This window comes from Scyliorhinus torazame, chromosome 15 (genome assembly GCF_047496885.1).
Source record: "Scyliorhinus torazame isolate Kashiwa2021f chromosome 15, sScyTor2.1, whole genome shotgun sequence".
Taxonomy (NCBI): Eukaryota; Metazoa; Chordata; class Chondrichthyes; order Carcharhiniformes; family Scyliorhinidae; genus Scyliorhinus; species Scyliorhinus torazame.
The window spans coordinates 54138556-54160603 of NC_092721.1; the positions used below are offsets into that span (position 1 = coordinate 54138556).

At 44.4% G+C, this 22048-nt stretch overlaps 1 protein-coding gene across 1 annotated transcript in view; it reads left to right on the forward strand.

The window, feature by feature from the left end:
- Positions 1–22048, forward strand: part of dnajc3a (DnaJ (Hsp40) homolog, subfamily C, member 3a) — a 214367-nt gene that overhangs the window by 133930 nt on the left and 58389 nt on the right. The window contains exons 7-8 of the mRNA XM_072476253.1: positions 3596–3715; positions 15991–16096. Of these exons, the coding sequence (XP_072332354.1) occupies positions 3596–3715; positions 15991–16096 (226 nt within the window). The remainder of the gene's footprint in view (positions 1–3595; positions 3716–15990; positions 16097–22048) is intronic.

Genomic DNA, 22048 nt, shown 5'->3' on the forward strand with positions numbered 1-22048 from the left:
ATTGCCGGAGTGAGTCATTTCATTAGCACGGATGTTGTATCAAGTGAGATACCTTTGCTTCTGCGCAAACCGTCGATGAAGAGAGCACACATGAAACTGGATATGGAACAGGATAAGGCAACAGTCGGGACGTTATTTAATTCCATTACTGACAAATAATATTTCAAGTAGAGTGGTTCAGGATGTGTTAATGGCAGTTGAAAATGGGACTTTAGCTGATAAAAAGCTTGTGGTATTAAAACTACATAAGCAATTTGCACATCCGTCTCCTCGGAGGCTGAAAAATGTATTAAAGGATGCAGTGGTAAGGGATGACCACTATACTAAACTGATAGTGAAGTTTGTAGGAAGTACAGAAGGATACCAGCACGACCAATAGTAACCCTACCTTTTTGGCTAGGGATTTTAACGACATTGTGGCCATGGACCTTAAGATCTGGGATGAAGCAAATCATATATTTATTTTGCATTTTGTAGATTTAGCAACCAGATTTAGTCAATCAACGATTGTACGAAGTAAAGAAAAGAGAATAATTCTGGATCAAATCGTGGAAAAATGGATAGGGACAGGAATGGGTCCACCGGCAAAATTCCTTGCGGACAATGTGGGAGAATTTGCTGATAATGAATTTAGGGATATGTGTGAACGTGAATATCAGTTATGAATACGGCTGCAGAAAGCCCATTTAGTAATGGTGTCTGTGAAAGAAATCCTGCTGTCATCGATGACCTGCTTTGGAAAATTTTGGCAAATCCACCAAATTGCAGGCTAAATTCAGCTTCAGCATTGACGGTACATGCAAAGATTCCATTGCAGATGGTTGGGGGTTATAGTCCTTATCAATTAGTGTTTGGTAGAAATCCTAAAATTCTGTCCATTTTGGATGTCCAGCTTGGGAGGGGACTACAATTGGCTCTGGTTTTGCTGAACATTTAAATGCTTTACATAGCAGTAGAAAAGCTTTTTTGGAAGCAGAAGTCTCTGAAAGAATTCGCAGAGCTTAAAGACATAACGTACGGCCACCAGATGCTGTTTTTCAGCAAGGAGGCATGGTATGCTATAAGAGAGACAATTCTAACGAATGGAAAGGCCCAGGGAAGATCATTGGCATAGATGGCAAAACAATTATTTTGCAAAATGGTTATCAAACGATTAGGGTACATTCATCAAGGATAATGGGTGCAGATTACAAATTTTCAAATTTAGACAGAGCAGACAGACATGACGAGGAACCAGAGTCATCTGGTACGCATTAGGAACTATGAGGACCAGTTAACTGATCGAGACAGGGTTTCTGTAGGGGAACACAACACTTCTGATGAATTAGAACAGGCCATTTTTCCGAAAGGGCAACTGCCAAAAGTTGGTACAAAAGTGAGATACTTGTCTGAAGGGTCTAGTCAATGGAAGGATGCAACTATTATTTGTAGAGCAGGGCAGGGAAGGCCACTGGAAAGTATAAACATTGGTTGAATGTACAGCATTCAGGGGAAGGAGTCAAGACAATGGATTGGGAAAACTAAGTTCAAAAATGGAGGGCACAGAATCGCCGTGCCAGTTCAGATAGTACATCGGATAGTGAACAGATCTGCAGGAAAAGGTTGAACTATTGAAAGGACATCCCACAGCAGAAGGGAAAGATCAAGCAGTAGCAGTACAAAACGAGATACCAGGTGGGAGAGGGGACGTAGGTTATCAAGATCTCTGAACAGGAGTAAGACTACTAATACTAATAGGAGTAGAAGCCCACATGCACGTGAGACTTTGGTGGCTTCAAATAAATTAGATGAAAAAGGTATCAAAGATGCTAAACAGCAAGTATTGCATAGTTGGAGTGAATTTGGAGTATATACGGAAGTACCGGAAAGGGAACAAAGAGCTCTATCCCACAGGTGGATTTGCACCAAAAAGGTTCTTCCAGATGGAACTTAAGGCAAAGGCCAGGCTTGTGGCAAGGGGATTTGATGAAAACATAGAAGATCAGGATTTAAGGGTAGATTCACCTACAGCAGGAAAGGTTATTTTAAAGATCTTCTTGGCTCTATTAGCCACAAAGGCATGGGAATGCAAATCTATAGATCTAAAAGCTGCCTTTTTGCAGGGGCATCCGCTCCAGAGAGACCTTTTTCTCTGTCCTCCTAAAGAAGCAGCTAACACAGAAGGGGTACTCTGGAAGTTGAACAAATGTGTATGTGGATTAAATGATGCATCTAGAGTCTGGTATTTTTCGGTCAGGTCAGTTTTGTTAAAGGTAGGCTGTTGCCAGTTGAAAGCAGATCCTGCAATGTTTTACTGGCACTATAAAGGAAATCTTTCTGGCATTTTTATGATGCATGTCGATGATTTTTTGTGTGGCGGGACTAGTGATTTTGAAGCTATTGTAATCTCTGGTTTAAGGAAAGAATTCAGGGTTGGAAGTCAGGCTTCCGGTGCATTTAAATATATTGGACTGGAAATTGGACAGACTAAGTTAGGGTCAACTTTACGTCAGCAATCTGATTTGGAAAGCATCAGCCCAATAGCAATTAGTCGTGGCCAAGTTTCACAAAAAGACGCAATGGTTTCAAAGATAGAAAAAGAGCAACTGCGAAGTTTAATTGAGCCAATAAAGCGTTGGCCAAACTAAAAATGCAGGAGTATGTTTTGAAGTTCCCTTAATCACTTGAAACTCAGTTTATAGTGATGCGTCCTATGCAAATTTATGTGATGGGGTTTCAAGCGCAGGAGGTTTTATAATTTTCCTTTTGGGGAACAATGGTAAATGTTGCTCGCGTGAGTGGAAAATAAAGAAAATAAGGAGTGGTAAAAAGCACTTTGGCTGCTGAGACGTTAAGCCTTGTAGAGGCGGTGGATATGGCCTTTTATATAAGTCAGATATTGACAGAAATTTTGATATTAGGGTATTTGGGTAATATACCTATTGACTGTCCCATTGACAAAATCCCTGTGGGGAAAATGTGCACAAAAAATGTCAATGAAAAGAGGTTACGGATAGACATCACAAGTTTGAAGCAGATGTTGGACAGAGGGGAAATAACAAAGTAAATGGGTCGACAGTAGCTATCAACTGTCAGACTGTTTTACGAAAAGAGGGGTGAGTTCACAGAAACTTTTGGATATTGTTAATGAAGGGCGCTTGTTTGTGACTTTTTAAAAAAATTCTCGTCCAAACAAAAAAAAAAAAACTGAAAAAAGGGTGGGGTGGGGGGAATCGTGTGTGTTTTTTGAGTTTCTTAATTTTGTTTTCACCTAATTTTTTTTTCTCCAAGGAAGGGGAGACTGTTAAGTAATGGGTTAAGAGACAATGCAATTAGTTGTCTCATTGATGTTAAGTATCCATTAATTGACACACATAATGGGGCTTCAGGTGGCCTCTGTCAGGTGACGTGTAGGTAGAGTTTCTGCAAAGTCTGTTGGAATGAAATAAATGTGTTGGTGAAAAAGGAACAGAACTTTAGACTCTTTGTATCACAGCAACTAAAACGTCAATTTTTTTTGTTTTTGACTATCTCATTACTTTCTGGAATTGGTGTTTGGTTGAATGAGCTTTTGCTAACACTGCATTAACTGATTATGTTTATGATTTATTTCTAGTGAAATTCGGGAATGCCTGAAATTGGACCCAGATCACAAACTCTGTTTTGCCCACTATAAACAAGTAAAAAAACTCAATAAGCAATTAGCAACTGGAGAAGATTTCATAAAGCAAGAAAAGTAAGAATGTTAAAATTATTACAGTTTTGATCATAAACTAGAATTTATGGACATTAATTGGCACAGATTTATAGTGACAGATTCACAGTGACAGTGTATAGTCACAATAAACAACAATATTACAACAAACAAAATGCACAATATTGCTTCTAGTTCTTAGAAACATAGAAAATAAGAGCAGGAAGAGGCCATTCATCTTTTTGAACCATTATGATCATGGCTGATCATCCAACTGAATAACCTAATTTTGTCTCTCCTCCCCCCCCCCCCCCCCCCCCCCCCATAACACTTTCGCCCTAAGTGCTATATTTATCTGCTTCTTGACAACATGCAATGTTCAGGCCTCGCCAATTTCCTGCGGCAATTAATTTCACAGGTCGACCATGCTACGTGAAGAAATTTCTCCTCTTTCCTAAATGGTCTACCCTGTAGCCTCAGACTGTGACCCTGGTTCTGGACGCACCCACCATCGAGAACATCCTTCCTGCGGCCTGTCCAGTCCTAAGAACAAAAACATTTCAGCACAGGAACAGGCCCTTCGGCCCTCCAAGCCTGCGCCGATCCAGATCCTCTATCTAAAACTGTTGCCTATTTTCTAAGAATCTGTACCCCTCTGCTCCCTGCCCATTCATGTATCTGTCTAGATGCATCTTAAATGACGCTATCGTGCCCGCCTCTACCACCGCCACCGGCAATGCATTCCAGGCACCCACCACCCTCTGTGTAAGGAACTTTCCACGCATATCTCCCCTCTCACCTTGAAATCATGACCCCTAGTAATTGAGTCCCACACTCTGGGGGGGGGGCGGGGGGAAGCTTCTTGCTATCCATCCTGTCTATACCTCATGATTTTGTAGACCTCAATGATGTCCCCCCTCAACCTGTCTTTCTAATGAAAATAATCCTAATCTACTCAACCTCTAGAGCATAGAACGTTACAGCGCAGTACAGGCCCTTCGGCCCTCTGTTACGCCGACCTGTGAAACCACTAAAGCCCATTTACACTATTCCCTTATCGTCCATATGTCTATCCAATGACCATTTGAATGTCCTCAGTGTTGGCGAGTCCACGACTGTTGCAGGCAGGACATTCCACGCCCTTACTACTCTGAGTAAAGAACCTACCTCTGACATCTGTCTTATATCTATCTCCCCTCAATTTAAAGGTATGTCCCCTCGTGCTAGACATCACCATCCAAGGAAAAAGGCTCTCTGTCTACCCTATCCAATCCTCTGATCATCTTGTATGCCTCAATTAAGACACCTCTTAACCTTCTCTCGAACGATAACAGCTTCAAGTCCCTCAGCCTTTCCTCATAAGATCATCCCTCCATACCAGGCAACATTCTGGTAAATCTCCTCTGCACCCTTTCCAATGCTTCCACACCCTTCCTATAATGCGGCGACCGGAATTGCACACAATACTCCAAATGCGGCCGCACCAGAATTTTGTCTCGCTGCAACATGACCTCATGGCTCCTAAACTCAATCCCTCTACCAATAAAAGCTAACACACCGTACGCCTTCTTAACAACCCTCCTCAACCTGGGTGGCATCTTTCAGGGATCTATGTACATGGACACCGAGATCTCTCTGCTCATCCACACTGCCAAGAATCTTACCATTAGCACAGTACTCTGTCTTCCTGTTGTTCCTTCCAAAATGAATCACCTCACACTTTTCTGCATTAAACTCCATTTGCCACCTCTCAGCCCAGCGCTGCAGCTTATCTATGTCCCTCTGTAACTTGTAACATCCTTCTGCACTGTCCACAATTCCACTGACTTTAGTGTCATCTGCAAATTTACTCACCCATCCTTCTACGCCCTCCTCCAGGTCATTTATAAAAATGACAAAAACAGTGGCCCCAAAACAGATCCTTGTGGTACACCACTAGTAACTGGACTCCAGTCTGAACATTTCCCATCAACCACCACCCTTTGTCTTCTTCCAGCTAGCCAATTTCTGATCTAAACTGCTAAATCACCCTGAATCCCATGCCTCCGTATTTTCTGCAGTAGCCTACCATGGGGAACCTTATCTAACATTTTACTGAAATCCATATACACCACATCAACTGCTTTACCCTCATCCACCTGTTTGGTCACCTTCTCAAAGAACTCAATAAGGTTTGTGAGGCACGATCTACCCTTCACGAAACCGTGTTGACTTATCTCTAATCAAATTATTCCTTTCCAGATGATTATACATCCTATCCCTTATAAACCTTTCCAAGATTTTTCCCACAACAGAAGTAAGGCTCACTGGTCTATAGTTACCAGGGTTATCTCTACTCCTTCTTGAACAAGGGGACAACATTTGCTATCCTCCAGTCTTCTGGCACTATTCCTGTAGACAAAGATGACTTAAAGATCAAAGCCAAAGGCTCAGCAATCTCCTCCCTAGCTTCCCAGAGAATCCTAGGATAAATCCCATCTGGCCCAGGTGACTTATCTATTTTCACACTTTCCAGAATTGCTAACACCTCCTCCTTATGAACGTCAAGCCCTTCTAGTCTAGTAGCCTGAATCTCCGTATTCTCCTCGACAACATTGTCTTTTTCTTGTGTGAATACTGACGAAAAAATTATCTCTTCATAGCTAGCGCGCTCCATCCAGGCAACATCCTGGTGAACCTCCTCTGCACCTTCTCCAAAGCATCCACACCCTTTTGGTAATGTGGCAACCAGAATTGTATGCAGTATTCCAAATGTGGCCGAACCAAAGTCTTGTACAACTGTAACATGACCTGCCAACTCTTGTGCTCAATACCCGTTCCGATGAAGGAAAGCATGCCGTATGCCTTCTTGACCACTATCGACCTGCGCAGCCACCTTCAGGGTACAATGGACCTGAACATCCAGATCTCTCTGAACATCAATTTTCCCCAGGGTTTTTCCATTTACCGTATAGTGCACGCTTGAATTGGATCTTCCAAAATGCATCACCTCGCATTTGCCCGGATTGAGCTCCATCTGCCATTTCTCTGCCCAACTCTCCAATCTATCTGTATTCTCTGACAGTCCCCTTCACTGTCTGCTACTCCACCAATCTTAGTGTCATCTGCAAACTTGCTAATCAGTCCACCTATACCTTCCTCCAGATCATTTATGTATATCACAAACAACAGTCGTCCCAGCACGGGTCCCTGTGGAACACCACTGGTCACAGTTCTCCATTTTGAGAAACTCCCTTCCACTACTACTCTGTCTCCTGTTGCCCAGCCAGTTCTTTATCCATCTAGCCAGCACACCCTGGACCCCATGAGAACAAGAACCTCCTTCCTCTGTGCGCAGTTTTGGTCTCCTTATCAATGTTCCAGGTGTGGCCTCACGAAGGCCCTGTAAAATTACAGCAAGACTTCCCTGCTCCTATACGTGAATCCTCTCTCAATGAAGGCCAGCATGCTATTTACCTTCTTTACTGCCTGCCGTACCTGTATGTTTCCCTTCAGTGACTGGTGCACAAGGACATCCAAATCTTGTTGCACATTTTCCCCCACCCCCTGTCCCCATCCTAATTTATGGCCATTCAGATAATCTGTCGTCTCGGTTTTGCGACCGAATTGGATAACCTCCTATTTCTTGAAATTATACTGCATCTGCCATTCATTTGCCCACTCCGTCAACTTGCCCAAATCGCACTGAAGGATTTATGCATCCTCCTCACAGCTCACCCTCCCATCCAACTTGGTGTCATTGGCAGATTTGGAAATATTACATTTTGTTCCCTCATCTAAATCATTAATATATATTGTGAATACCTGGGGTCCTAGCAGCAATCCCTGTGGTACTCCACTAGTCACTGCCTGCCATTTTGAAAAAGACCTGTTGATTTCTACTGTTGTCTACAAACCAGTTTTCTATCCATCTCCATACACTACCCCTAATCCCAAGTGCTATCATTTTACACACTAATCTCTTATGAAGGGCTTTGTTAAAAGCCTTCTGAAAGTCCAAATATACGACATCCACTGTCTCCCCTATTCAACTCTACTAGTTACATCCTCAAAGATTTTCAGTAGATACGACAGGCATGATAGCCCCTTCATAAATCCATGTTGACCCTGTCCAATCCTGCCACTGTTTTCTTAAAGTGTTCAGCTATAAAATCTTGATAGTGGATTCTAGAATTTTCCCACTACCATTTTCCCACCACCAATGTCAGGCTTGGTCTATAATTCCCTGTTTTCTCTCCACCATCCTTTTTAAATAGTGGAGTTACAAGGAACTGTTCCATCGAGTCCTGATAGATGATCACCAATGCATCCACTATTTCTAGAGCTACTTGATGTTATCTGCAAATTTTGAAATATTGCATTTTGTTCCCTCATCTCAATCATTAATATATATTTTGAATATCTGGGGTCCTAGCACCGATCTCTGTGGTAGCCCAATAGTCACTGCCTGTTGATTTGAAAAAGACCCATTAATTCCTACTCTTTGTTTCCTGTCTGCCAACCAGTGTTCTATCCATTTCCATACACTACCCCTAATCCATGCACTTTAATTTTACATACGAATCTCTTTCCCTTTCATAAATCCATGCTGACTCTCTGTTCCTGCCACTATTTTCTAAGTGTTCTGCTATAAAATGTTTGATAATGGATTCTAGAATTTCCCCCACTAATGACATCAGACTTACTGGTCTATAATTCCCTGTTTTCGGTCTACCTTTTTAAATAGTGGAGCTATATTAGCTACCCTCATCTGCAGGAAGTGTTCAGAATCTAGATTTCTGGAAGATGACCACCAATGCATCCACTATGTCTAGAGCCACTTAAGTACTCTGGGATGTAGATTATTACATGGGATTATTCAATCCCATCAATTTCCTCAACACTATTGATCTCCTTCAGTTCCTTCCTCTCTCCAATCCCCAACATTTTGGGTAATGCATTTTGTTAGGTCTAGAGAGGGAAAATACCATAAATGGCAAAACTCTTTGGAATATATTAAGTCAGAGATCTGGGCATGCAGGTTCACAGATCTTTGAATCTGGCAAGACAAGGTAGTCAAGAAAGCATACGGAATGCTTGCCTTCATTGAACGGGGCATCGAGTATAAACACTGGCAAGTCCTGCTACAGTGTACAGAACTGTGGTAAGGCTGCACTTGGAATATTGCCCACAATTCTGGTCACCACACTACCAGAAGCATGTGGAGGCTTTGGAGAGGGTGCAGAGGAGGTTTACCAGGGTGTTGCCTGGTCTGGAGGGTGTTAGCTATGTGGAGAGGCTGAATAGACTGAACTGTTTTCGTTAGAAAGACTGAGGTTGAGGGGTGAGCTGATAGAGGTATACAAGACTATGAGGGGCTTGGATAGAGTGGATGTGGAGGCACACTTTTCCAGTGTGGCATGGTCAGTCACCAGGGGGCATAGGTTTAAGGTCTGTGGGGCACAGTTTAGAGGAGATGTGCAAGGCAGGTTTTTTACACAGAGGGTGGTGAGTGTCTGGAATGTGTTGTCAGGAAAGGTTGTGGAAACTGATGCATTAACGACGTTCAAAAGGCATCTTGACAAACACATGGATGGGTATGGAGGGATACGGTACAAGGAATTGTGCCTGAGGATTTTGGCCAAGGTTGGTATCATGACTGGTACAGGTTTAGAGGGCCGATGGGCCTGTTCCTGTGCTTTATTGTTCTTTGTTTGTATTTCTGGTATCTGATTTGTCCTAATTTGTGAAGACTTTAGTTGCTCAGCCATTTCTTTGTCCCCCTATTATACATTTCCCTATTTCTGACTGTTAAGGGACTGACATCTGTCTTCACCAAACATTTTTTCCTCCCATACCTATAAAAAACTTTAAAAGTCAGTTTTTATGTTTCCTGCAAACTTATACTCAACTACTCTCAATCCTCAGACATGTTGTTCAATTTGTATGAAGCCTCAAGTGTTTTTCTTGGCCAATTTGTATGCTTCTTCCTTGGATTGACATTCCCTGCAAGCTTACTCTTGTATGCTATTTTCCCTTCTTAATCAATCTCTTGGTCCTTCTTTGCTGAATTCTAAACTGCTCCCAATCCTCAGACCTGTTTTTCTTGGCCCATTTGTATGCTGCATCTTTGGATCGAAAACTATCTTAATGTGCTCCTTGAATGTTTGCCATTACCTATCCACTGTCATCCCTTCAAGTAACATTTCCCAATATATCATAGGAATTTGTGCCTCATGTCATTGTAGTTTCATTTATTAAGATTCAGGACTCTAGTTTCAGAATTGACTATTTCACTTTTCACCTTGATGAAAAATTCTAACATTTGGTTGGTCGATCGTCTCCAAAAGGGGTCTCACAACTAGATTGCCAATGATTCCTTTGTCGTTACACAGTACCCTGTCTAGGATTGAGGATGGCCTGCTCTCTAGTTGGTTCCTCAACATATTGGTCCAAAAACCCATCCCGTATACACTCCAGGAATTTCTCCACTTTAGTATTGTGGCAATTTGATTTGCCCAATCTATTTGCAGATTAAAATTACCCATAATTACAGATGTTCAATTTCCTGTTTAATGCCATTACCAATATCACTGCAGTTTGAGGGTCTATATTTGACGCCCACTAGTGCCCCTTGGTATTTCTCCGCTCTACACATGTCAGAGCTAATATTCTTCCTCACTATTGCGTTAATTTCCTTGTTAACCAGCAGAGCCACTCACCCCCCCCCCCCCCCCCCCCCCCCTTTTTTTTTTCTTCTTCTTTCTGTCTATCCTAAATAGTGAATACCTTTGGACATTCAGTTGCCATCCCTGGTCACCCTGCAGCCATGTCTCCGCAATCCGCATTTACATCTATTTGTGTAGTTAGTTCATCCACTTTATTGCGAATGCTCCATGCGTTAAGGCACAAAGCCTTTTAAGCTTGTCTTTTTAACATTACTTGTCTCACTTCCAATATTTGTTCACTCTGTGGCCCTGTTTCAATCTGGTTTCTCTACCTGTTACCTTTTTCTTCATACCCTTTCTGTCTTTTATTTTTGTCCTTGTTTCCTCCTCCTTCTCTGACTCCATACAAAGTCTCCCATCCCCATGCCATTTTAGTTTAAACGCTCACCAACCACTCTAGCAAACACTCCCCCTCTGACATTAGTTCTTCTCCTGCCCAAGTTTGTACTGGTCCCACCTCCCCCAGAACTAGTCCCAATGTCCCAGGAATCTGAAACCCTCCCCCCTCACACCATATCTTCAGCCATGTATTTATCCGACATATTCTCCTATTTGTACTCTGACTGACTAGCACGTGGCACTGGTAACAATACTGAGGTTAGTTGAACAACTACTTTGGATCTGTCTTCACTAAGAATCACCTTCTGGAAATACTAGGGGATAGAGGGTCTAGTATGAAGGAGGAACTGAAGAAAATCCTTATTAGTCAGGAAATTGTTTGGGGAAATTGGAATTAACACCTGATATTTCCCCAGGGCATCCCAGAGTACTGACGTAAGTGGCCTTAGAAATAATGGACGCATTGGTGCTCATTTTCCAGCATTCTATAGGCTCTGGAAGAGTTCCAATGGATTGGATGGTGGAATTATTGGCCGGAGGGGGAGAAGGGCGGCACGGTATCACAGTGGGTAGCACTGTTGCTTCACAGCGCCAGGTTCCTGGGTTCAATTCCTGCTTGGGTCACTGTCTGTGCGGAGTCTGCACGTTCTCAATGTGTCTGCGTGGGTTTCCTCCGGGTGCTCCGGTTTCCTCCCGCACGTCCCAAAAGAAGTGCTTGTTAGGTGAATTGGACATTCTGAATTCTCCCTGTGTACCCGAACAGGCACAGAGTGTGGCGACTAGGGGATTTTCACAGAAACTTGCAGTGTTATGTAAGCCTATTTGTGACAATAATAAAGATTATTATTATGTAGCTATTATGTTTTCTCTCTTTTTCCCCCCCCCCCGCTTTTAAAGGGGGGAGAGAAAAAACTGGGAATGATAATGGAGGGGTTACCCTGACGTAACTTCTAGAATCTAGGATCGGTGGTGGGGAAAATGCTGGATGAAATAACTGGCCCTCGTGCCTGCTCCGCCATTCAATAAGATCATAGTACGAAGTCTTACAACACCAGGTTAAAGTCCAACAGGTTTGTTTCGATGTCACTAGCTTTCGGAGCGCTGCTCCTTCCTCAGGTGTATGAAGAGGTATGTTCCAGAAACACATAGATGTAGACAAATTCAAAGATGCCAAACAATGCTAGGAATGCGACCATTAGCAGGTGATTAAATCTTTACAGATCCAGAGATGGGGTAACCCCAGGTTAAAGAGGTGTGAATTGTATCAAGCCAGGACAGTTGGTAGGATCCTGGCTTGATACAATTCACACACCTTTAACCTGGGGTTACCCCATCTCTGGATCTGTAAAGATTTAATCACCTGCTAATGGTTGCATTCCTAGCATTGTTTGGCATCTTTGAATCTGTCTATATATATATATGTTTCTGGAACAGATTTCTTCATTCACCTGAGGAAGGAGCAGCGCTCCGAAAGCTAGTGACATCGAAACAAACCTGTTGGACTTTAACCTGGTGTTGTAAGACTTCGTACTGTGCTCACCCCAGTCCAACGCCGGCATCTCCACAATAAGATCGTGGCTGACCTTTTTGTGGACTCGGCACTCCATAACCTTCATTCCTTTACTTCTCAAAAATCCACCTATCTTTGCCTTAAAACATCCAACGAGGTAGCCTCAATTGTTCCACTGAGCAGGGAATTCCAGAAATTTACAACCTTTTGGGTGAAGAAATTCTTCCTCAACTCAGTCCTAAATCTGCTCCCCTTATTTTGAGGCTATGCCCACTAGTTCTAGTTTCACCCACCAATGGAAACAACCTCTCTGCTTCTGTCTTAACAACTCCCTTCATAATTTTATGTTTCTATCAGACCCCCCCTCCTCCCCATTCTTCTAAATTCCATTGAGTATAGGTCCCAGTCTATTTTGTCTCTCCTCATAAACCTTGACCGACATGACCAATCAACGTGTAGATTAAAATCCCATGACAACTGCTGTACCATTTTGACATGCATCAGTTATTTCTTTGTTTATTGCCCGCCCAACCATGCTGTTATTATTTGGTGGCCTATTGACTATGCCCATCAGCAACCTTTTCTACTTACTATTTCTAATTTCCACCCAAATGCATTCAAACCTTTTCCCCATAGAACCTATATTGTCTCCCACGACCGGCCTAATGCCATCCTTATGTTTCAGTGCTACACCTACCTTCCTCTCTGTCGTTCGGAATAGTCTGGATACCCCATGGTATTTAATTCCCTGTCGTGACTCCCTGAACCATGTCTCTGTAATGGCCACTAAATCATATTCATTTGCAATGATTTGTGCTATCAACTCAAATGCTGCGGGCAAAGTAAAGTGCCCTTATGCTAGTTGTTTTACCTTTTTGAATTGTTACAGCTCCATGAATAACATTTCCTGCGTTTTTCTTCCCTTTAACTTTTTTCATAATTTTCCCTGTAGTTGAATCCTCCTCCCACATGGTAACCTCCGGTTTGCTTCTCATAACCAGCTTCCTGTACCAGCCTTCCCGACCAGGCGCCGGAATATGGCGACTAGGGGCTTTTCACAGTAACTTCATTTGAAGCCTACTTGTGGCAAGCGATTTTCTTTTCATTTCATTTCATTTGATTCATAAACCATTATTCTTGCCGTAGTTTCAGCCATCCCTTCTTGCCCCCCCCCCCCCCCGCCCCCCACACACACATGCACACTTGCTAGCTTAAAGTCATTGTGACCACCCTATTTATCCTTTCTGCTAGAAACTACTCCCAGATTGGTTCAGTTGCAGACTGTCCCACAGTACAGAACCCTCCTGTTCCAATACTGATGCCAATGCCCCATGAAAAGGAACCCCTCTTTCCCCCACCACTCCTTTAGCCACGTGTTTACTTCCCTAAGTTTCTCATCCCTATGCCAATTCGCATGTGGTAGTAATCCTGAAATTTATAACCCTTGAGGACCTGTTCTTTAATTTAGTTCCAAGCGCGGCAAGGTAGCACAGATCTGGCTGCACGTTAGCACAGTGGTTAGCACTTGCTTCACAGCACCAGGGACCCGGGTTCGATTTCCGGCTTGGAAAACTGGAGTCTGCACGTTCTCCTCGTGTCTGCATGGGTTTCCTCCAGGCGCTCCGGTTTCCTCCCACAGTCACCAAGATGTGCGGGTTGGGTGGATTGGCCACGCTAAATTGCCCTGTAGTGTCCAATGGTTAGTTGGGGTTATGGGGACAGGGTGGAGGTGTGGGCTTGAATAGGGTGCTCTTTCAAGAGCCGGTATAGACTCGATGGGCAAATGGCCTCTTGCACTGTAGATTCTATGATATCTATGCTGATACTCCCCAGGGGGTCCTCTTTCCTAGTCATGCCTTTGTTGTTTGTCCGAAAGTGGACAACAACAACTGGATCCTCTCCCTCCCACTTCAGTATCCTTTCAAGCCGGTCAGGGATGTTCCTCACCCTGGCACTGGGCAGGCAACATACCATGCGGACTCTCGATCCTGCTTATAAAGAATGCTATTGATCCCTCTGTTAATAAAATTCCCTACAACTCCCACTTGTTTTTGTTCCCCTGCTTGAATTGCCTCCTATACGGTGCAGTGAGCAGCTAGCTCTCCCTCCCTTACAGCCCTTTTCCTCATCCACACAGGTCGCAAGTACCTCTATGCTTTGGACAAGCTGAGGCGCCTCCATTCCTGAATTCAGGATCCCTCTACCTGCCTCACTTCCAGTCACACCCTTGCAGGACATAACTGTGGTCAGGATGATATTTAAAATCAACTCTCCTCACTCCCTGACGATTTTTAAAAATTCTCTCCTCGCTATTCAAAGTGAACTGTCGCTTCTTTCCCCATGCTTTTTGAAATTAACTCTCTCCTCTCTCCCTGCACTAGTCAAAATGAACTCTGACCCCTCTCTCCTTGTGTTTCAAAAGGTTTCTATGTATTACTATTTTTGAGGTCCTACTTAACTTTCATCCTAACTTCATATGTTTTTAAGACCTCATCCCCTTTTTTTTTTTTAAACCTATGTCATTGGTACTGAACACTGGCTGTTTATCTCCCGCCCCCCTCCTCCAGAATGTCCTGCAACCCCTCCGAGACATCCTTGACCCGAGCACCAGAGAGGCAATATACAATCCTGGAGTCTCGTTTGTGGCCACAGAAATGCCTACTATTCTCCTTGCGCCTGTAACTATTGCATTCTCACTTTCTACTCCTCCCCTGTGCATCAGGGCCAATTGTTGTGCAATAAATTTGGCTGTTGCTGCTTTCCCCTGAGGTGGTCTCAAGCGGTATATCTGTTTTGCAGGGGAATGGCCACAGGAGATTCCTGCACTGCCTGCCTAGCTCTCTTGCTCTGCCTGTTGGTCACCCATTCCCTTCCTGCTTGCGCTGTGACACCTCTCTTTACGTGCAATCCACAACATTCTTCTCATCGAGGATGCTCCAGTGTCCCTAGCTGCTGCTCCAGCTCTGAAACCTGAGCTTCCAGGAGATACAGCTGGAGACACTTCTGAACACATGCTGGTCCCTGGCACTGGAAATGTTCCCTGCCTCCCAAGAGGAGCAAAACAAGGCTTTGAGCTCTCCTACCATGTCTTGCCCTTTTTAACCTTTGGAAGATGCTTGATATTAGATTAAATACAATTCTTTATGGCCCTTTTTTCCTTGTCCTTGTTACTACCAACTATAGCCCTTACAGTTTATAAACCACAAAGTATTTTCAACAAATAAGTGATAAAAGCTGTAAAGACTTGCCAACCTTGCCCACTATTTACCAATCAGATCTCTCCCTAGTACTCTCAGCTGCAGCTGAAGATTTAAAAGTTCCAAAGCAAGGGCAAAAAGCAAAGAGCACATCTTCCCACTCTGCACCGAATTACCAAGTTTAAAACTCTCTCTGCTAGTGCCTCACTCTGGATGTGGCCTCCCACTGCTCGTGCGCAAAGCTAATTTTTATAGTGCATTGTAAAAGTTTTCTTGAATCAAAACTGAAAATACTGGATAAACTCAGCAGGTCTGGCAGCATCTGTGGAGAGAGAAACCGAGTTAACGTTTCAAGTTCATATGGCTCTTCAGAGCTGAAGAGAGGTAGAAATGTGATGGAATTCTACCCCTCCTTTGGCTCTGAAGAAGAGCCACACAGACACCACATTAACTCTGTTTCTCTCCACAATGCTGCCAGACCTGCAGTGTTTTCCAGCCCTTGTATGTTTATTTTTGATTTCAGCATCCTCAGTATTTTTGTAAATGTTTTCTTTCCTAACATAGATACTCTGATGCAGTCAGTAAATATGAGTCTGCTATGAAAACCGAACCAAATGTTCTTCAGTATACTTTGTATGCAAAGGAAAGAATTTGTCACTGTTTATCAAAGGTAAGAAGTTTTGTAATTGGGCTATTTTGAGGCTTTGGTTTTGAATATGGTGGCAGCATGTGCGAAGCGATTTGACTATAGTTTCAAGCATTCCTCTTGCAGGGTGATTTTGATGCTCAGTTGTGTGGTGTTACACACTTTATTTTTTAGTCCTAGATTTTTAATACCCATAATTGATGGCGCAGTCTTGAGTTAGAAGATTATGGGTTCAAGCCTTCTGCTAGATTTCTGAAATTGACAGTGTGTCACAGCACTGAAAGAGGGCCACATTTTTGTAATGTCAGCCCAAAGCCTCATCTGTCTGCTGCAGTGAATTTAAGGGTTACTAAAGGTACCATGACATTATTCAAAACACTAGAAGTTTTGGTTAGGTCATCAGTTAAAGTCCAAACTCTGCCAAGCGGCAAATAATCAGTTAATGGTGGTGTTGGCAGAGGGTGTTAGCCGCGTTTCTTTGTTTAAAGATATATCCATAATGCATTCCTAGTAGTTGTTTGTTTAAGTACATTTGGAGCTGGAGCAATCACTGCTTTCTACTGAGTTGCTAATTCTTGTGTACGATATGGCCTGACCTGTAGCTATGGTAGGGGGAAACAGAATTATTTTTTGTGCAATTTCTATACATGTGATTCCGATTGAGACTAGTTGAGGTCCTGAGCTCATTAAATGATGGCAGCAGAAATTATATATTCAAGGCCTGGAGAGCGAGAAAGATACTGGGAGAAAATGGGGTCTGTAATTTTAAGTGAAGTTTTCTTTGGCAAGTGGATAAAAATGTTACGGTCCCCAGCTGGGGATCTGTAAAATGCCCCAAGTGGCCTTCTCCAAGCCTGCCTAACTACCCCCAATTTTATGTGGGATAGGTAAGGTTTAGGGTAAGCTATCCATAGAATTCCTACAATGCAGAAGGAGGCTGTTTGGCCCATCGAGTATGCACTAACCCTCTAAAAGGGGATCCTACCTAGATCCTATTACCTCACCTATCCCCATAACCCCACCTAACCTTTAGGCACTAAGGGGCAATTTAGCATGGGCAATCCACCTAACCTGCACACCTTTGGACTTTGGGAGGAAATTGGAGCACCCAGAGGAAACCCATACAGACACCAGGAAAATATACAAACTCCACATAGTCCCCCAAGGCCAGAATTGAACCCAGGTCCCTGGTGCTGTGAGGCAGCAAACAAAAAGGTACAGCACAGGAACAGGCCCTTCGGCCCTCCAAGCCCGACCATGCTGCACCACTAAACTACAATCTTCTACACTTCCTGGATCTGTATCCTTCTATTCCTTGGGTGGATGTAGCTGTTACAAGGGGGCATAACTATAAGATTCAGGGTGGGAGATATAGGAGGGATATCCGAGGTAGGTTCTTTACTCAGTGGTTAGGGTGTGGAATGAACTGCCTGCTGTGATAGTGGAGTCGGACACTTTAGGAACTTTCGAGCGGTTATTGGATAGGCACATGGAGCACGCCAGAATGACGGAGTGGAATAACTTGATCTTGGTTTCGGACATAATATCGAGGGCCAAAGGGCCTGTTCTGTGCTGTACTGTACTGTTCTATGTTCTATTCCCATCCTATTCATGTATTTGTCAAGATGCCCAGTGCTAACCTGTGCCACCGTGCTATCCTTCACCATCTTTTTCTCAGTTGAAGTCCTTGAATGATTGCACATCTTTAAGTTATGGGGCTGAGACCCACGCAGACACGGAGAATTTGCGAACTTCACACCGACAGTGACCTTGGGCCGCGATTGTACCAGATCCTTGGTGCCTTGAGACAGCAGTGCTAGCCACTGTGCCGCCCCATAGTTAACGTTTTTAGTTGCTATATAATTTTAATTGGTGATCAGCATTGTGACTATAAACTTCATTAGTAGCCTTCTTACCGCCTTGGTCCAATCATGCATATGGGTGACAACAAGGCAGCATTTGTGACATCAAGGAGCTCCAGCAAAACTGGAGTCATTGTGAATCAGTGGAAAAATCCTCCACTGGTTGGAATCATTCCAAGGAAAATATTGTGATTGCTGGAGTTCAATCATCTCTGTCCCAGGGCACTTACAGAAACTTCTCGGGGTGCAGTTCTAGCCCTGCCAATGTCAGCTGCTTCATCTGACCTACCTGCCGTCATAAGGTCAGAAGTGGGAATTTTTGCTGATTTCCCAAACTTCACTATTTGCAATTCCTCAAACTAAAATAGTCTGAATGAATCCATTTGCAGCAAGACAAGCTTGGACTGGTAAGTGGGAGTGACATTTCTGCCACACAAGTGCGTCTCCAAATGACAAAACAGGAAAGGATGGCAGCAGAGTCGAATGATCTCCCCACAGCATCCCCCACTATTAACATTCTGGGGGTTCCTATTGGCCAGAAACTCGACTGAATCATACCATATAAATACTGTGGCAAGAAGAGCAGGTCAAAGGCTGGGAGTTCTGCAGCAAGTACCTCCCCAGCTGATTTGCCAAAGCCTGTTCACATCTACAAAGCTGAAGTCAGGAGTGTGATGAATACACCCTACTTGTCTCTTGTGCAACTTCAACAATTCAAAAAGCAACCTGTTTTATTGGCACCCCATCCACCTCCGTAAACATTCAATCCCTCTACCACTGAAGTACCGTGTAGCACCATCTACAAAATGCACTGCAGCAACTTGACAAGGCTCCTTCTGCAGCACCTTCAAACCATAGAATTTACAGTGCAGAAGGAGGCCATTCAGCCCATCGAGTCTACACCAGCCCTTGAAAGAGCACCATACTTAAGCCCACATTTCCAACCTATCCCTGTAACCACACCTAACCTTTGGACACTATGGGGCAATTTAGCATGGCCAATCCACATAACCTGCACTTGTCCTTCAAGCTGAAAGAGGTGCACGTTAAAAATAGCAGATTAATGGGAACACCATTTTAAAATTTTCATTGATGCCACACCAACTTGACTCGGGGGATATGGGCTTCACTGGCTTGACCAGCATTTCCATCCCAGAATGCCCTTGAGAACGTAGTGGTGAGCTGCGGCCTTGAATTGCTGCAGTCCATGTGGTATACGTACACCCAAGTGCTGTTGGGGAGTAAGTTCTAGGTCGATGTAGGGTGGTCCATTTGGTTTTATTCCTTGTTACAACACTGGCTTACTGGGCCATTTCAGCCAACCACATTGCTGTGAGTCTGTATGGGTCACACATAGGCCAGATGATGAATGGTAGATTTCCTACCCGAAATGAAGCAAATGGATTTTTACGACTATCCACTATTTCATGGCCCAGCGACGACACCACGTGCCACTGTCTCCTCACTGTTCCTTCACTGCCGCTTCTTAACAGAACTAGGTGCACCAGCACTACATAGACAACAGCAGTCCAAGAAGGTGGCTCAATACCACTTTCTCAAGTCCAATTAGAGATGTATTATGGACCAGTGTTTTTTTTTTTAATTAAATATTTTATTGAAAATTTTTGGTCAACCAACACAGTACATTGTGCATCCTTTACACAATATTATAACAACACAAATAACAATGACCTATTTTATAAACAAAAAACAAAAAAAAAAAATGAATAAATAATAGATAACAAAAATGAAAACTAGCCCTAATTGGCAACTGCCTTGTCACAAGTAACACTCTCCAAAAATATAATTTAACAGTCCAATATATAATTATCTGTAGCAACGACCTATACATACTACACAGTATATATTAACAACCCTGAGAGTCCTTCTGGTTCCTCCTCCTCCTCCCCCCCCCCCCCCCCCCCCCCCCCCCCCCCCCCCCCCCCCCCCCCGATCCTGGGCTGCTGCTGCTGCCTTCTTTTTCCCATTCCGTCTATCTTTCTGCGAAGTATTCGACGAACGGTTGCCACCGCCTGGTGAACCCTTGAGCCGACCCCCTTAGAACGAACTTAATCCGCTCTAGCTTTATAAACCCCGCCATGTCATTTATCCAGGTCTCCACCCCCGGGGGCTTGGCTTCTTTCCACATTAGCAATATCCTGCGCCGGGCTACTAGGGACGCAAAGGCCAAAACATCGACCTCTCTCGCCTCCTGCACTCCCGGCTCTTGTGCAACCCCAAATATAGCCAACCCCCAGCTTGGTTCGACCCGGACTCCTACTACTTTCGAAAGCACCTTTGTCACCCCCATCCAAAACCCCTGTAGTGCCGGGCATGACCAAAACACATGGGTATGATTCGCTGGGCTTCTCGAGCACCTCGCACACCTATCCTCCACCCCAAAAAATTTACTGAGCCGTGCTCCAGTCATATGTGCCCTGTGTAATACCTTAAACTGAATCAGGCTTAGCCTGGCACACGAGGATGACGAGTTTACCCTGCCTAGGGCATCTGCCCACAGCCCCTCCTCGATCTCCTCCCCCAGCTCTTCTTCCCATTTCCCTTTTAGTTCATCTACCATAGTCTCCCCTTCGTCCCTCATTTCCCTATATATATCTGATACCTTACCATCCCCCACCCATGTCTTTGAGATCACTCTGTCCTGCACCTCTTGTGTCGGGAGCTGCGGGAATTCCCTCACCTGTTGCCTCGCAAAAGCCCTCAGTTGCATATACCTGAATGCATTCCCTTGGGGCAACCCATATTTCTCGGTCAGCGCTCCCAGACTCGCGAACTTCCCATCCACAAACAGATCTTTCAGTTGCGTTATTCCTGCTCTTTGCCACATTCCATATCCCCCATCCATTCCCCCCCGGGGCAAACCTATGGTTGTTTCTTATCGGGGACCCCCCCCAAGGCTCCAGTCTTTCCCCTATGCCGTCTCCACTGTCCCCAAATCTTCAGTGTAGCCACCACCACCGGGCTTGTGGTGTAGTTCCTCGGTGAGAACGGCAATGGGGCTGTCACCATAGCCTGTAGGCTAGTCCCCCTACAGGACGCCCTCTCTAATCTCTTCCACGCCGCTCCCTCCTCCTCTCCCATCCACTTACTCACCATTGAAATATTAGCGGCCCAATAATACTCACTTAGGCTCGGTAGTGCCAGCCCCCCCCCTCTATCCCTGCTACGCTGTAAGAATCCCTTCCTCACTCTCGGGGTCTTCCCGGCCCACACAAAACCCATGATGCTCTTTTCAATCCTTTATAAAAAAAAAAAAAAGCCTTCGTGATCACCACCGGGAGGCACTGAAACACAAAGAGGAATCTCGGGAGGACCACCATCTTAACCGCCTGCACCCTCCCTGCCATTGACAGGGATACCATATCCCATCTCTTGAAATCCTCCTCCATCTGTTCCACCAACCGCGTTAAATTTAACCTATGCAATGTGCCCCAATTCTTAGCTATCTGGATCCCCAGGTAACGAAAGTCCCTTGTTACCTTCCTCAACGGTAGGTCCTCTATTTCTCTACTCTGCTCCCCTGGATGCACCACAAACAACTCACTTTTCCCCATGTTCAATTTATACCCTGAAAAATCCCCAAACTCCCCAAGTATCCGCATTATTTCTGGCATCCCCTCCGCCGGGTCCGCCACGTATAGTAGCAAATCGTCCGCATACAAAGATACCCGGTGCTCTTCTCCTCCCCTAAGTACTCCCCTCCACTTCTTGGAACCCCTCAACGCTATCGCCAGGGGCTCAATCGCCAGTGCAAACAATAATGGGGACAGAGGGCATCCCTGCCTTGTCCCTCTATGGAGCCGAAAATATGCAGATTCGTGACCATGCTCGCCACTGGGGCCCTATACAACCGCTGTACCCATCTAACATACCCCTCTCCAAAACCAAATCTCCTCAACACCTCCCACAAATAATCCCACTCCACTCTATCAAATGCTTTCTCGGCATCCATCGCCACTACTATCTCCGTTTCTCCCTCTGGTGGGGCCATCATCATTACCCCTAACAACCTCCGTATATTCGTGTTCAGCTGTCTCCCCTTCACAAACCCAGTTTGGTCCTCGTGGACCACCCCCGGGACACATTCCTCTAT